Genomic DNA, 16,602 nt, shown 5'->3' on the forward strand with positions numbered 1-16,602 from the left:
TTGCATGTGTCCCCCGAAGTGAAACTTTTGGTGCCAATAAAATTGCATTTTAAATTATACCGCTTAAATTGTTAAGCAAAATACAATGTTGGAAACATATATAAACTTATCAGAATGTGATAATTGAATAGACAAGGTAAACAAACTTTGCTAGTGTTTTCATTCAACAGGCTATAATTTACTCTTGAAGATATGAGATGTATATCAACTTGATTATATTTGTTTCATTTTGATAATGAGGTAATTGCACATGGTGGCCTTACCATTTGGATGTGAGTGCACCTGGTGGGCTTACTTTCCACCATGTGGTCATTGGGGGTGCACCACACACAAATGACCCTGTGCACCATCTAACAATTTTATACCGATCAAGAGCTTCCCACTGCCCCACTCTTACAAAAGTTCAGCACGATCGAGCCCCAGCGAGCCATTACAACTTTTTGCTAGTGTGACAACATTATGCGCAAGCACGACTAGTTCTCATAAAAAAATCTCACAAAGGAAAGGGAGACATAATCCTAACTAAATCAATAGCTAAAATTGAGAAGAAAATTTTTCTAAAAGCAAAAAGCATTTACAGAGCAGTCTCTGATACCCTCTTAAAAAGCTCTCTCTCTCTCTCTCTCTCTCTCTCTCTCTCTCTCTATGCTAAAGCACAAACAACTACAGAATATTTTGAGAGCGCCGAATGCCTTGCCGCAGCCCCCTGACAAAGGGCTATTTACATATCAAAATGTGCCTTGTTGCCACAATAAATAGACTACAACTTCAGACTGGACACAAAAAAGTGAACCGCCATCATGTAAGAGTGAGTTCACATGCCCCTCTGCATAACACTCTGTACAGGTACCTTGAAAAATAGCATCTCTTAATCGGCAATCCCATTCTACCCATAAAGCTTCTTCAGCTCATCAGCAAACTCCTTACGCAAGTTCTCTCGCTTTAGCTTCAGCGCCGCCGTGACTAGGCCACTCTCTGGGGTCCAAGGCTCTGACAACAATTTGATTTTGGTTGGTATCTCAAATCTCTCTAGATTTGCACTTTTGCCAACCTGTAAAATTCCTCGACTTGTCAATCACAAAGTTTGGTGTGACGTTACCGCATACGAGGGGGAATTTTTTTTCCTTTGTTACCTTTTGCAGAGAAGCAAGAACCTCCTTTATTGCTACCTCTTTCTCACAAAGATCCTCAAAACTCTTGTATTCAATACCTTTGCTTTGGGCAAAGCTTTCAAGTGCATGCTGTGATGCAACTAAGACGGCGACGACATAGCTATGGAAGGGATCTGCATGTAGCATTATATTGTCCACATATGGGCTCACAATGAGGACAGCTTCCACCTAGAGAATCACCAAGACCATTATTAGTGATCTTAAATAGAGGGAAAAGTCAAAAACCCATCAGAAATGTCTCAGGCATTGATGAACAGAGATCGCCAAGAGCTAACTGCAGCAGTTTACACGGGGTATGTGCGAAGGTGACGAGAATATCATACCTTTCCAAGGGATACATATTCGCCATGTTGAAGCTTGACAATATCTTTCTTCCTATCAATAATCTCCAAGCAACCATCTGGATGGAACTGGCCAATGTCACCCGTGTAAAACCATCTCATACCTGTCTCGTCCACCTGCATGTGTGTGGGTTACCAAATCAGCAACTGCCAGAAATTCTTATCATACAAGATGATTCTTTGCACTTTACCTTGTACACTTCCTCTGTTTTGGCTTCATTCTTGAAATAACCCAGAGTCACGCTTGGACCTCCAATAACTATTTCACCCCTTGGCATTGGGGTGTCTGTTATTCTATAACCTCCTTCCTCCCAATTTATTAGCTGCAAAAATAATATATATAAAGTACAATTAAAACAAGGCTGATGCATGGCCACTTCTGACAAGTTCAGCTATACCCCATACCTTCACATAACAATGGGGTATGGGTGGACCAACACGACCCACTGTTGTATCATCCCATTCAGAAAATGAGGCTCCAGCACAGGTCTCTGTCAGACCATAGCCTTGGCCAATTGGTGTGCTGCACAAAGAATCTCTCTCTCTCTCTCTCTCTCTCTCTCTCTCTCTCTCTCTCTCTCTCTGACTGATGGCAGAGCACTTCATACATGCTAGAGAAATGCTTGCTGAGCACTTCAAACATGCTAGAGATATGCTTGCAGGGCTACTTGCAGTAATGTTCAACCGAGCCATCTATGAGGGTTTTCTGGATACTTGGAGCATGTCTACTATTGTGCCTATCTTCAAGGCAGGAGACCCCATGATACCAGGGAATTACCGTACTATCATAATTGGACACGCATAGCTAGGTTGTATGCATCCATTCTTGAGCAGCAGCGGGCATAGAAAGCAGGCATTCGGACATCAGGCCAGGCAGTTTCAGGAAAGGTTTTTCTACTCTTGATCATATATAGACACACACAGCTGTTATTGAGGAAAGCAGATCACATGGTAGGAGGATTTACTGTACTTTTGTGGATTTTCACAAAGCACTTGATACGGTTCCCAGAGCTCGATTGATGCAAAGACTACAGGAGATGAGACAGAACTGATCTGGGGAGTCATATGGGTCAGGCAATCTGCACCGGCTCACACATGGTCAGCAGACGGTTGAGTATACAGACACATACACTTACCTGGGAGAGACTAATGAGAGCAAATGCAGCTTTTGGGAGGATGGATTTGCAAATTCAGTTTCACGAAACACGAACAAAGCTTTGGCTATTTGACACATTGGTTACTTCAGCTATGCTTTATGGGTGCAGATATGGGGACCATCAGTAGACCATCATAGCCAAGCTGGTAGTACTGATGGATGGAGATGTATGGAAAGGCCTCTGGTCTCTATGATTTCCTGGATGATTAGGGCCAAGGCCTCTATACCACATGAGATCGTTCGCGCAGAGCTTACTGCTCCCCCATTGATCATAGAGGCACTTACCAGATCCAACTCTTTTATACATGGTATTTGGGATCTCCCCAGAGATAGATATGCTCACCTAGCTTTGGAATCTTCTCGATAACTTGCCTCACAGGGAGACATCTTGTTGGTATGCACAGATGACATCCCGGCTTCAGCTACATAGTTTTAGTGTCACGGGATGGCACAACGTGCCAGCGGAAAAGAACACATTGAACAACTTTAAGCACTCAAAAAACAACAAGATGCACGACACACAAGACGCGAAGTGGCTGAGTTCCACCACAAGAGAGCACTAACCCCAAACCTTGGCACTCCTTTTGGTATTTCTTTATATTGCTTCCAATCTATACATCAATTGTGGCTCTATTCTGCACCTACACGCGGTAGAGTGCCAGAGAAGAAGCCCACAACTTGTATTTAAAGGCCCCTCAGGCGATCCAAAAGCAGTACAATGAAAAGCATTAATTCTAAAAGCAACTGGTCTCTAAAAGCTCAGCGCAAATCCTGCCAAAATCAGCCAACAATGCTCATGGAAATCCGTACAAGTTGCCATGTGGCACTGTCTACGCGAAAGCAAGGAAAAGCATCTTGCAATTTCTCTCTCTCTGCCAGCGTTGCCAAACGAGCCCGCGGCCCTTCCTCTCTTTTAGCGCTACCTCTTGCAGGTAGTTTGGCTGGCACCGCACTGGCTATTCCTGCCAAGTGCGAGAGCCTATAAAAGCAGCACACGCTCTATCTCTCTCAGCTACACAGAGTTACCAGCACTAGCAGCAAGGAGCACTTCCAACGGAGAATCTGCAAGTGAACGAGAGAAGCTAATACACGGAGTTCACTTTCTCGTACTCGGAGCGAGAGGCACCGATTGTGAATTCGCCATACGCGGTGTTGTTTCGTGTTTGTGTTCCACCGCGGAGAAGAAGCGAAAAGGCCTCGGCCTACGCTTGGGAATTCCAAAAACAAAACTCGCAAATTGTCTACTGATCCTCGGCAAATGGAAAAAGGATTGAGAGCTTGACTCTCGAAAATTCCCCACAAGAGAAGGAATTGACCTTCGAGTCAGAAGATCTAGAACGGAGGGGTCCCTAATAAAGATTCTCCCTAATAAAGATTCTCTTTAAGGGGGGGGGGGGGGACCTGCCCATCTTCTGGTCCCAAATACTGTGTCAATCTTCTCCCTCAACTCTTTTAGTTGAAAGTTTATTTATTTTCAGCTTGTTAATTATCCATGTGCGCTCCTATTTCTGACAGATCCCTTTGGTGGTCGTGACACACATGGATTCAATCAACGAATCCCGCAAAAACCAAATCAATCCACCTGACAATTCAAGATCGGGTGAGAGCACGGAAAATTCAAATGGGCGACGATCGGATCCTGACAATTCGGAAGAAGAGTTCGAGCCACCACGGCCTACGAAGTATGAACAAATGGAGATGTAGCGTCAATAGCAGGTTGATAGAACAACGAGTCAACCAAATATTGAGGACCACGAAGCATTCAAAGAGACGCAACCGAGGAGTAGACTACCCTAGTTATTTGGGTCGTCAATCTTCTTTTGCAAATGCACGAAAGCCAAACAAGCGCATACGTTTTGAGTGTTTTTCCAGTTCATCCTCGTCCTCTTCTGACAGTTCACGTAGCTCCTCTAATTCAAGTGATGAGAACCGAAAGAGCAGGAAGCGAAGAAAGACTCAGAGACACGGTAAGAACAAGAAGATGGCCAAAAAGAGCAGATCGCACCGAAGATCTCGGAAATCTTCTGGCAGTTCTGAGTTCGGACTCTGATGACCAGATGTTTTATTCAAAGAGGAAGCACTTTTATAGAGCCAATCAATACAACTTTTTCGAGGATAAGAGCAAGAAGACCAAAGAGTTCAAGGAGGATGGACAAGCACTAAATTTTGATGCCTTTTTAGGTTTTCAAGATTCTCACAAGGCCCTCGCTTTTATTCATAGTTTGACATAACTTTTTCTAGAGGACGCTACTCAATCACTCCAAGACCAAGAGGGTAGCATCCTATTTGAAAGGAAATTAACGCACATGGTGGTCCACTCTTCTGTTACCAAAAGAAGCATCGAGAAAGAGGGTTAAAGTTCAAGCGCCTTTTTATTTCCTCTTGGCTCACTCAGGAGTAGGAACGTGATGTGATTACCGCTTTGAATCATCTTCGGATGACAAAGGGAGATACTTTGGATATTTATTGCGAGAGATTTGGGATGCTTTTCTACCTGCCTCTTCTTTTTAAAAGATCACCTTTAAACCACAAATCGAGCGATTTTGTTGTGGATTTCCCAAAGAGATCCGAGATTACTGCTTCCTACAAAGTTCGAGTCCATACAACAACTAATGGAACATGCTAAGCAAGGGTTTGCTATGCATTCGGGTAATCAAACTTAACCAATTGATCAACTTTTGACACCACAGACCAAACAAACTTCGACAAATGATAACAGAAGAAAAGGGAAGTTTCAGAAAAAGAAAGATACGCGTCTCCGACTAACAGAACAAGTACCTCAAAGTGGGGAAGTGTTTTGACTTTGGGAACAAGGACATATATCTATACGGTGCCCCAAAATGGCACCCAGTGGACAATCAGAAGATAGGCCAGAGAGTTCCAGAGCAGCCGAAGAACGCGGAAGGAAAGGAGAGACGAAAGCAAGACTCGTACCAGATTGTGTGGGGACCAACCCAAATCAGATGGATGAAAGCACCGAACTTTGCCACGCATGGGGCAAAGAACAAGGTCAAGAAGCCCTCATCTTCTTTGACTGAGGAGCCAAGGCCAACTTTATTTCACCCGAATTGGCCTCTCGACTTGGAATTACGCCCAAGCAAATGGGGCCACAAGTGGAGGTTGTTCTAGCGGCACCCGGACGGGATGTTGCCATTACACCTGTCATTAGCAAACTCAGGGGTATTTAGGGCACAAGGATTTTTACATAATGCCTTTGGGAGGTGTGACGTCCTCCGAGGAATCCCTTTGTTCTACAAGAAGAGTGTCATGGTCGATTATATGCCAGGAAAGCTACTTTGAAGAATGAGAAGGGTAGAGAGATTGTACTTGATGTAAAGCTGAAGGGCGAGTCCGTCCGGCTTGTATCGGTTTTGGCCATTTCCAAATTAATGAAATCCAATCTTTTTATTTACTCAATCTTCTTGAAGGAACTAAATGATGACCATAGGTCAAATATATCTGAATAGAAAAGGAACAACAAGAATTTCTACACGTACAGACTCACTGTTTCTTTGAACGCCTACCATACGAGTTACCACCTTCGTTATGAGGATCAAACAATCGATTTGATTATCAATAGTACACCACCGAACCGACCACCTTATCGAGTTAGCCGAGCCCAAAATGAAGAAATAATGAACCAGTTAAAAGAACTCCTTAAAGAGGGTCTCATCCAACCTATCACTTCGCCTTTCTGTTCACCGATATTGTAAAGAAAGATGGATCGTGGAGAATGTGCATTGACTATAGAGCTCTCAATAAATCACCATCAAGGACAGATTCTACCACAAAGTGATGACATGGCTGCCAAAAACCCTAATTCTGCTGAAAACCTAACCCTAAAACCAAAAACCCTAATTCTGTTGAAACCCTAACCCTAAAATCAAAAACCCTAATTCTGTCGAAACCCTAACTCTAAAATCAAAAATCCTAATTTTGTTGAAACCCTAACCCTAAAGCCAAAAACCCTAATTATGCCCTAACCCTAACCCTAACCCTAGCCCTGATTTGCTCACGTGGCAGGGCTGACACGTGGCCTGCTGTACGGACATCAACGTGATTTACGTAAAGCTGGGCAACTTTTAGGCGTTGCTTTTTCTACGCAAATTGTTGAGAAAGAGAGAGAGAACCCTCTTTGCTTTATTTTAGCAAGAGAGAAAGAGAAAGCCTCTCTGCTTTATTTATTAAAAGAAAGAGAGAGGAAGAACTTTTGCTTTATTTTCAAAGATTTTACTTGAAGCTTTTGATTTCAGCTTTTGGGGCTCTGCTTTTAGCAACCCTTGTAACTTTAAATATGTGAGCAGGCCTCTCACAGCTCAGAGCATCGAGCATCTGGACACAGAGTTTGAGTGTGAGCGCCTGCCCGCACTCTTGTACTTTGAACTCAGATTAATACAAAAAGAAATATCGAAAGGGACGCCAGATTAATACAAAAAGAAATACCGAAAGGGGCGCCAGTCTTTGGGGCCAATATCTCTAGGCACAGAACTCCGCCAGGCCAGTGTTGAATCAATTGTTAACTGTGAACTGTTTTGAAGTGGTTACTTGGTGCTGTCGTGGTAGATTCTTGACTTGGAGTGTCCAAGTCTGTTAGAGTGGTATCAGAGCGAGGTGATTTCTCTTCTACGGGAAATCCGATCCCAATTTTTTTTCCGCGGCACCTATGGCTTCAGGCAAAGATCAGTCGACTCCCTCGGCATCCGGAGATGCGGGAAGGGATCACAACGAAGATTCCGGCAAGGAATAAGGCCCACCTCGGCCTACTCAAGCGGAGCATCGAGAGATGGAGTGTCGTCAATTGATCGGCGATGCAACAAAGATGATGCTCAATTTTGCGAAGGACCAAAAATTTGCAAAATAATGAGCGAGACTTCTTTTTAGGAAGTGCATGCGCAGTGGCAGAAAACCACAACACCACCCCCAAAACCCGCTCTCAAGAAACCTTCTGCTCACAAGAAGTATTCACAGAAGGAATTAGAAGAGGTAATTGATGCACGAATTGCACAGCTTTTTGACGCGCACAACAAAGCTGAAAAGCACGACAAAAAGCAGAAGAAAGGCACTGACTTCCCAGGTTATTTGGGTCGTCACTCGACATTTGAAAAGGCAAAGAAACAGAAGAAGCGTGTTCAATTTGAAGAAGTACCAAGTTCTTCTTCTTCTTCTTCTTCTTCTTCTTCTTCTTCTGACAGTTCTTCTAGCTCATCTGACTCGAGTGAAGAAGACCGAAAAGGCCAAAAGCGAAGCAAAAAGCAACGCTTCGGAAAGGGCAAGAAAAAGACAAAGAAGTCAAAACCTCGCCCCGTGAGTGACAATTCTACAGATGACTTGTCTACTACAAACAGTTCAGCTCTGATGAGAGCAACTTTTATGCAAAGAAGAAGAATTTTTACAAAGCCAACCAGTATGACTTTCTCGAAGACAAGCAAGAAAGTCCGAGAGTTTATGGACGGTGGAAGTCAATTAAATTTGACACGTTTTCGAGATATAGAGATGCTTCAAAGGCTTTGTCTTTTGTACAGTAGTTTGACATTGCTTTCGCGGGAGGACGTTACTCAAAACACTCTAAGATTCGGAGAGCTGCCTCTTATTTTAAGGGGAATGCTCGAACTTGGTGGGCCACGCTTCTATTAAGCAAGACAGCGCCAGTTAAATGGCTGAAATTCAAGAGGCTTTTTATTTCTTCTTGGCTGACTCGAGATTATGAACCAAGTGAAAGACCTCTTGGAAAAGGGTCTTGTCCAGCCTAGTACTTCACCGTATTATTCTCCAGTGTTGTTAGTTTTGAAGAAAGATGGATCTTGGAGAATGTGCATCGATTATAGAGCTCTCACAAAATCACAAACAAGAACAGATTTCCGATTCCTAGGATCGACAGATTACAAGGATCCTCGTGCTTTAGCAGGATTGATTTGAAGAGTGAATATCATCAGACCAAAATCGCGTCGGGAGATGTCTACAAGACAGCTTTTCAGACGACTTTTGGATTCTTTGAGTTTTTGGTGATGCCTTTTGGCTTAACCAATGCTCCTGCGACATTTAACCGGATGATGGACAGGACTTTTCGAGAGTACAGGCTATTTGTTGGCACGATATCATTGTTTTCTTCAAGAATGAGGCAGAACATAGAGATCATCTGCTTCAGGTCTTTCAGGCATTACGAGATCACAAGTTAGTGATTAATGCGAAGAAAAGTGAATTTTTCCTACCAGAGATACACTTTTTGGGACACATTGTCTCAGCAACAGGAGTGCAAATGGATCCGGCTAAGATAGAGACTATCCGTGATTGGCCCGAATTGAACAATGTCCATGGAGTTAGAAGCTTCTCGGGATTGTGTTCTTACTACATGCGGTTCATTCGAAAGTTTGTAGAGGTTGCTTCTCCTTTGCATATCTTGACACAGAAAGGAGTCCCTTTGTCATGGGGACCCACAAAGGTGACTGCCTTTCAACCTTTGAAAGAGAAATTGACTACCGGACCAGTTTTCACTCTGCCGAACTTGCAGAAGTCGTTTGAAGTATATTGTGATAATTCTGGTCGTAGTCTGGATGCGGTCTTAATGCAAAAGGCCAATGTCATTTCTTACGAGAGCCGATTGTTTTCAAGGCTGAAATTGACAGTACAGATATGTGAGAAAGAGCTTTTCGTGGCTATTCAAGCTCTTTTTCAGTGGCGACATTACCTACTCAAAGCCAATTTTACGGTTTTTCACAGATGATGGGAGTTTATGCTACTTCTTGTCATGGAAGCAACTATCGGAAAAGCAAATGCATGTAAGCTTTCCCTTTTTAGCTAATTGCATGACATTTGGCCAAATTTGACCATGATGGTCACTCACCTCTTCATCACAAAAATGTTCAATTTTTACTCCATAAGTAGCTGCCTCAACTGAAGAGGTGGCATGCTTAGTTGCCATATCTTCAACTAAAGTTTGCATTCCCCCCTTCCCAAAGTTAGTTCTCAAGGGTAGACCTGTCTCTCTTAAGTGGATTTTACCATCCTTAAAAAAGACATCTTTTGACAAAGAATCACTAAAATCATCACAATCACTTCTTACATGGTCTGTACTATCACACCAAATACATCAATTAACAAACCCTTCTTTGGGGGGTTGTCTTTGCCTAGGAAGTGGCCCTGATGGTTGGCCTTTTTCTTCAAGGTTTGCAAGCTTCACCTTCAAGTCGCGCATTTCCTTCACAAGCTCATCTAGCATGGACTCATCACAGTTTACTTCCGAATTGTCCATGTGTAGGGACAGAGAAATTGGTGGCAAATACTTTGTTCCGAAAGCCGTTCGTTCTATCTATTTCCGCAATACATCATAGGAACTTCGAGGATATGGTCAGTCAATACGCCACAGAACAGATTTTGCAGATGTATTCAGTTGAATACAGAAAGGGGAGATAGTAGCGGACTATTCCATTTGGGATGGCTACTAGATGAGGAAAAACATGTTGTGTGTTACAACAGGTTCTAACCGAATGCCATTGTCCACCTTTTACGGGTCACCGCGGCATTGCTACCACCTTGAAAGGGGTAGAGAGATACGTCTTTTGACCGAGACTCAAGAAGAATGTGGACGAGTTTGTGCACAATTACTTGGTATGCCAGAAGGTCAAGTTTGAGAGGCATAAAGCACAATGATTGTTACAGCCTTTTTACCCATACCCACCCGCCCTGGAAAAGTATTGCAATGGATTTCATCTCCCAAGAACACAACGTGGGCACGATTGTTTATTGCCAAGGTCTTCAGATTACATGGCATGCCTGAGACGATTGTCTCCGACAGGACCCCAGGTTCACGAGTTTGATTCGGACAGCTATTTGGGAGAACATAGGCACGCGGTTGCAGTTCTTGTCATCGTTTCACCCGCAGACTGACGGGCAATCAATGATTGCTAATTCAGTGGTACTTGCTTTGTTGAAGTCTTCTTGGTTGCATCAGAAGATTACTTGGGAAAGGTTTTACCTTTGGTGGAATATGCCTACAGAAACACGATTAACTCTTTGATAAGGAAGGTGCCATTTGAGATTCTTGAATTTGCTATGAAGATTCTATCCTTCCTTAGTACGAAAGATAAGATTTTTCTTTGAAGTCGACCTGTTCACGAGGGACTTGGTCCGGAAGGCTTTGCAGAAATTTCAGGAAAGACAGAAAAAGACAACAGATCGCCATTGTCGCGATTTGAAATTGAAGGAGAAGGATTTGGTGCTCTTACATTATGGGAAGGCACGACCGAGAAAGAAAACAAAAGGAAAAGGAGCGGCTTCTTTGTAAGCTTAGCATGACATAGTGTGGACCTTTCCAGGTTTTCCGAAAAGATAAATGACATCTCCTTTGGACTGAAGTTGCCAGAATACTTGGAGGATTCACAATGTTTTTTTTTGTGAGTCTCTTGTAGCCCTTTGAAGGCGATGTGCCTGTTGATGAACAACCCGAATTGGACGAAAACGAGCAAATACTCGTTCCAGTACAGAAAATGGCACGGAAAGAAAGAAAGAAAGAGGTAAAGGAATTGACGGTTCTTGGTTAAATTCAAGACCGACTTCGCAATGGATGCGAAGCGAATGGAGAAGGAAGACCTAGCAGATATTCCTCGGAATGTGATCTTTACCTTGAAGCTTTTGGTTTAGCATAGTCTATTCCAAATGGAATCCAGAATTCAGCTTGGCCGGAGATCTGGTGCAATGGGGTTTGCACAAGAGGGGAGTTACTCCGCTCCTTTGTCAACAGATGCCTCGATTTTCAAATACTAGAGTCACTGATGTCTCTTTGAGCTTCAAGGATACTGAGAGCTGACAATATTCTGTTGGATGACTTTATGAAATGGAATTCCGGAATATGAAACTGATTTGTTCTTGACTTGTTTGTAAGTGCAGGAACTGATAGACGAAATGGTTGTAGCATTTTGGTCTAATTGATCTCGAATAGACATGGTTGCAATAAGGGTTAGTCAATCGGGCATCGATGAGGTCCCGACTGGATCTAGATGCGATTGCTAGCTACATTGCTGATAAATCATGGTCTAAGATCCGAATGAATGTTGAATGTCATGTGATCTCCTGTGATGTCTAGTGATGTCCTATGATGTGATTGTCGATTGGTACATGTGCTAGATGTGCGTTTCTAGTACGTAGGTACTAACAGTCAGTGTCTGCTAAGACGGTTTATGGCTTCTGTCTGTTTTGCAGGCATAATCGAGGGCAATTACCATGCTTTCAAGAGGGGGGTATGTCACAAACTGATGATGTGACTGCCAAAAACCCTAACTATTGAAACCCTAACCCTAAGATCAAAAACCCTAATTATGTCCTAACCCTAACCCTAAAATCAGAAACCCTAATTATGTCCTAATCCTAACCCTGATTTGCTGACGTAGCGGGCTGACACGTGCCTGCTGTATGGACATCAGCGTGATTTACAAAAAGCTGGGCAGCTTTTTGCCGTTGATTTTTCTACGCAAATTGCTGAGAAAGAGAGAGAACCCTCATTGCTTTATTTTAGCGAGAGAGAGAGAGAGAGAGAGAGTGCTTTATTTATTAAAAGAAAGAGAAAGGAAGAACTTTTGCTTTATTTTCAAAGCTTTTACTTGAAGCTTTTGATTTCAGCTTTTGGGGCTTTGCTTTTAGCAACCCTTGTAACTTTAAATATGTGAGGAAGCCTCTCACAACTCAGAGCATCTGGACACAGAGTCTGAGTGTGAGCACCTACCCGCACTCTTGTACTTTGAACTCAGATTAATACAAAAAGAAGTACTGAAAGGGGCGCCAGTCTTTGGGGCCAATATCTCTAGGCACGGAACTCCATCGGGTCAATGTTGAATCAATTGTGAACTATGAACTGTTTTGAAGTGGTTATTTGGTGCTGTCGTGGTAGATTCTTGACTTGAGTGTCCAAGTCTGTTACAGATTCCCTATTCCAAGGATCGGTAATATACTCGACACACTTCAGGGCTCCTCTTGTTTTAGCAGAATTGATCTAAAGAGTGGATATCATCGGTCTCTTGGAGACGTCTACAATCATGAGATATCAAGATCAAAGATGCCTCCAATTGTTTGTTAGAGCTACGCAGACTCAGCGAGAGTTTCCTAAGGAGGTTAGACACTGGGAGACATTCGCAGAGGGAAATCACTAATTCCCTTAAAGAAGAGACTCAACAGTCAGATGAGCAAGCTTCACATCACTTCAAACTCCACCTATACCAGAGGTATATTGACTTACAGAGCCATTGAGCTTGGGAGTGCTAGACGCCCACGTCTACGAAGGCCACCACGACATCGACGGAGGCTCCATCAAAGGATCACGACTCTTGGCATGGGAACTTGTCCTAGAATAGAGATAAGGTGGGATGATCTAAGCAATGAGGTCAAAGAGGTGATGACATAAACATTACTATGGCATGGCATAAACCAAATTGTATATTCTCAGTGCAAGGAACTGAAGATGCATTGTTCTCTAGTCTACTTGTGATTTTATTTTGTTTCTCTCTCTTCTCTTGTACACACACATTAGGAATGCTACACAGGTGTCCGCTCCATAGCCCCGCTCCCCTAACACTTTTTCCACCCGATAAAGATGATGTGTTCCTCTATGTGCTTTTAGATAAACGCCCTAGTCTTGTGCAGCCCTAAGTGGTACTAAAGAATCCCTCACTGCAATCTCCAACAAGTCTACATAGATCGGGTAAGGAATTGTAGGAAGGGAGAGAAGGGGTCCATGCAACTATCCCACTTCCAAGGACAAACACAACCTCACATCAGAGAAGAAAACGAAAAAGAAACAAAACAAGAACAAATAGCCATATACCCACGCACACTATACGCATGCAAACATCCAATCAAATCCACTAAAAGAGCAGGCACAGCTGAGCAGACAAGAAAACAAACCACATGCAACAAATAAACAAGCAAAATCGGTTTTTTTTTTTTTTTTAACGCAGAAGATAACCATCGAGAAAAACACAAACCAGACAAAAAAAAGAGGGGCACAAGAACAGGCACATACTGACCAAGAGGGGACTGGGAGGAGGAACCTCCCTTGCAAGCCCCCTCCTCTCTCTCTCTCTCTCTCTCTCTCTCTCTCTCTCTCTCTCTAAATTTGCAAGGACAAGGTGCAATAAGGAAGAAAAAGCAATCTGCAAAAATTGTACAATCGCAGCTTCAACAGCTCGAAAGAGAAAAGCGAAACAAATTACCCCATGCAAATATTAATGAATCTTTGTGTATCCCCTGAGAGTGGGGCACCCCCAGAAAGCATTCCTCGAACGCTTCCTCCAAGAACAGCTCGTATCTTTTTGAAAACAAGGGCATCCCACAGAAACTTTTCGGGACCCCAAGCACCAAACCAGCTCCCTTCAATGGCTGTTAATCTTCTATGATAAGCAATGTTGAAGAGTCTCTTTGGCAAGCCTCCTTTGGCATCGACCTACACAAGGACAATGGCTAAATCCTCTTCTATAAGAAAAGCATATGTGAGAATGCTTGGATGTAAACTACATACCGTTTTTCTCACACCATCACGAACACGGTCAAGGATAGCTGGGACTGCTGTCATGAGTGTTGGGCTCAACTCTGAGGCATCCCCTTTTGTGCCTTTCTTAGTTTTACTTGACGTGTCAGTTAAAGTTAATGGACTCCCATATCCTATGGCAGCTCCAGAAGCACACATGGTACACTGCACTACAAAAGAGCATCAGCAATCAATTTTCTTGAAAGAATTGTGCGAGTAAATCACATATATTTATTACCTCCGCAGCAAGCTCAAGGACATGAGCAAGAGGTAAGTATGCCAAATAAACATCTTTCAAACCTATCTCTGGAACAACCTTTGAAACCCCTGCAACTGTAGCCACCATATTTCCGTGTGTCATCATCACTCCCTGCAGGCAAATCATGAATGTAACATGGCAAGGCCACTGCACATTAGAAAACATGTCTCCGATTGTCAAATATGCAAAGCATATCTCTGTTGTGCACAGAGCTCATATTTGTAGCCTGCCTCCTGTGGTGATAAGTGCTAGCTTTCTTACATCAAAAATCTCACCTTAGGTAGACCTGTGCTTCCGCTGGTATACATGATAACGGCAACACTCTCAGCAGACGGCAGATCAGGCTGCACAGGAGATTTCTGCCCTAAACTTTTCACTTCCGCAAAAGAAGCAATTGTCCAGGAGCTAGCCACACTTGCAACAGATGGCTCTGCTTTCTCTCCCAGTTCTGACATATAGATCACACGCTTGACTGAATTTAAACTTTGTGCTAAGTCAGTAACCTTCTTCATCTGCTTTTGGTCGCATATAACTGTTGTTACTTCTGTCTGCCAACAACCACAACAATCACATACACTTCCCACAACAGTAATCTAACTAGTTTCTTGAGGACCAAGTTGTTCTCACCTCATTTAACGAATGCACAAGGGCATCTTCACCCAATGAGGCATAAATAGTTACCACAGAAAAATTATGGCGTAAACAACCCTGACAAACAGATCAAAAGAAGAAATCATTTCTCTCCAATCCAAAGTAACATAAAGCTGAAGAACACCAATCCTGCATTTTGCATGCATATGCAGCACGCCTGTGATCATGCATGCAAGTACATTCACGTTGGCCAATTTGTCTACAGGAATAACAAAGATGCAACCACGATAGGCAAAATTGCACACATAGACAGATCTGCACGGACACAACTTACTTGCAACGCAATAAACCAATCTGCTCGAGTCTCCGAAAAAATGGCACATTTTTCCCCACTTTGATGACCGAGGGCAACAATACCTGACGCAAAGTTGCAAGCCTGCTTAAAAGCTTCTTCATAAGAAAGCCACGTGTAGCTACCAAGGGTCAATTTCTCAAAAGACCGGCCATCACTGCTAGATTCTAGCTCCTTTTTTACTAATTCTCGGGTACCAAGAAGCTTTTGGGTGGGGTGCATCTTGCATGCTTGCTCGAAGAGGTCCGCGAGAGTGTTTGCCCCATCCCATGGTGTTTCAACAAGCTGTTCAAACCTCTGGTTCCTTTTGGTGAGACCAGGCTCGCCGCCCACTTCCACAGTTAAGCCTCTCTCCTTCTTACCCGACCTGGCCTTCATTATGAACCCTAATACCACAGGCAGTAGGATTCCCACGAACACCGGTCCCATAAAAGCTTGGTGCCTTCAGCGTTTGCCAGTCTCTGCAAATGAAGTAAAATTCAGCGAATCATGGTACACGAAGACACGCAGAAGTCGTACCGATAAGAACGGACATGCATGCACGTGTGAAGGAGAGTGATAACTAGAGCAGCGAAGCCCTCACGCGAGAAGAGGAGAAAGCTACAATGAGTTGAAAAGTGGACATCAAGAACGACCCACGCAAAGCGAAGCAGTGGAGCCTGTGACACGAAGATGGTGCCCACTTCCCAGCAACTTACCAGCGTGTGGGGCAAGTGCGTATCAAGGGACCAATCACGTGTCTGCTATTTTACTAGACGCGGCAAAGGCGCGTGGATGTCTGGCTCTCCAGACTCCTCCTCTTATTACCACTTGTCACTGGCGCGAGTCCCGACATTAATCGAAGCCCACGATCTAAAAGGTGCTTCAGACTGCGTGGACAAATGTAAATGGGCAGGGTAATGGCCACATTACTAAGGCCTATGTCAGACGGGGGCGGAGGACAACCACCTGCTCTGTTGTGGCCCAATAAGAGGAATCGTTGCTCTCGATCAGTGTCAGACGAAGCGCCCGGACGAAGCCTCGCTGTCTGAGCTGGCTGCCAAGTCATGGCCAGGATCGTCTAAAATGTGGGCAACCCCCCCAAGCCGGGCAACCCCCACCCAAGGAAGGTCGATTGGTCGCAAGCCTACAGTCGTGTACCTTTTCGTATCAAAAAAACTGGCTGGCGTCCATGTGGTGTGACCAACTCTGGTGGACAATGTTTTTTGCTACAAAAAGG

General features: G+C 43.7%; 1 protein-coding gene across 1 annotated transcript; it reads right to left on the minus strand.

The window, feature by feature from the left end:
* Positions 1 to 649: 649 nt before the first annotated feature.
* LOC147420135 (long chain acyl-CoA synthetase 9, chloroplastic-like) lies at positions 650 to 15,960 on the minus strand. Its single transcript, XM_086504834.1, has 11 exons — positions 15,366 to 15,960; positions 15,068 to 15,148; positions 14,716 to 14,988; positions 14,420 to 14,551; positions 14,173 to 14,346; positions 13,868 to 14,097; positions 1,919 to 2,036; positions 1,705 to 1,836; positions 1,496 to 1,630; positions 1,134 to 1,340; positions 650 to 1,051 (listed from the first exon to the last, which is right to left on the minus strand). The coding sequence occupies exons 1-11, from the start codon at positions 15,810 to 15,812 to the stop codon at positions 887 to 889; spliced, it is 2,094 nt and encodes a 697-aa protein (XP_086360960.1). The 5' UTR covers positions 15,813 to 15,960; the 3' UTR covers positions 650 to 886.
* Positions 15,961 to 16,602: the final 642 nt, after the last annotated feature.

Source organism: Adiantum capillus-veneris, chromosome 28 (assembly GCF_014529385.1).
Source record: "Adiantum capillus-veneris isolate H3 chromosome 28, ASM1452938v2, whole genome shotgun sequence".
NCBI lineage: Eukaryota > Viridiplantae > Streptophyta > Polypodiopsida > Polypodiales > Pteridaceae > Adiantum > Adiantum capillus-veneris.

What these genes read in the sequence shown, in the direction of transcription:
- LOC147420135 (XM_086504834.1), bottom strand. Translation starts at nt 15,812, where the DNA reads ATGGGACCGGTGTTCGTGGGAATCCTACTGCCTGTGGTATTAGGGTTC. An exon ending in TCCTTGAGCTTGCTGCGGAG is followed by an intron (nt 14,347 to 14,419) that starts GTAATAAATATA and finishes TTTGTAGTGCAG; the next exon opens with TGTACCATGTGTGCTTCTGG. An exon ending in AATATGTATCCCTTGGAAAG is followed by an intron (nt 1,341 to 1,495) that starts GTATGATATTCT and finishes GTGATTCTCTAG; the next exon opens with GTGGAAGCTGTCCTCATTGT.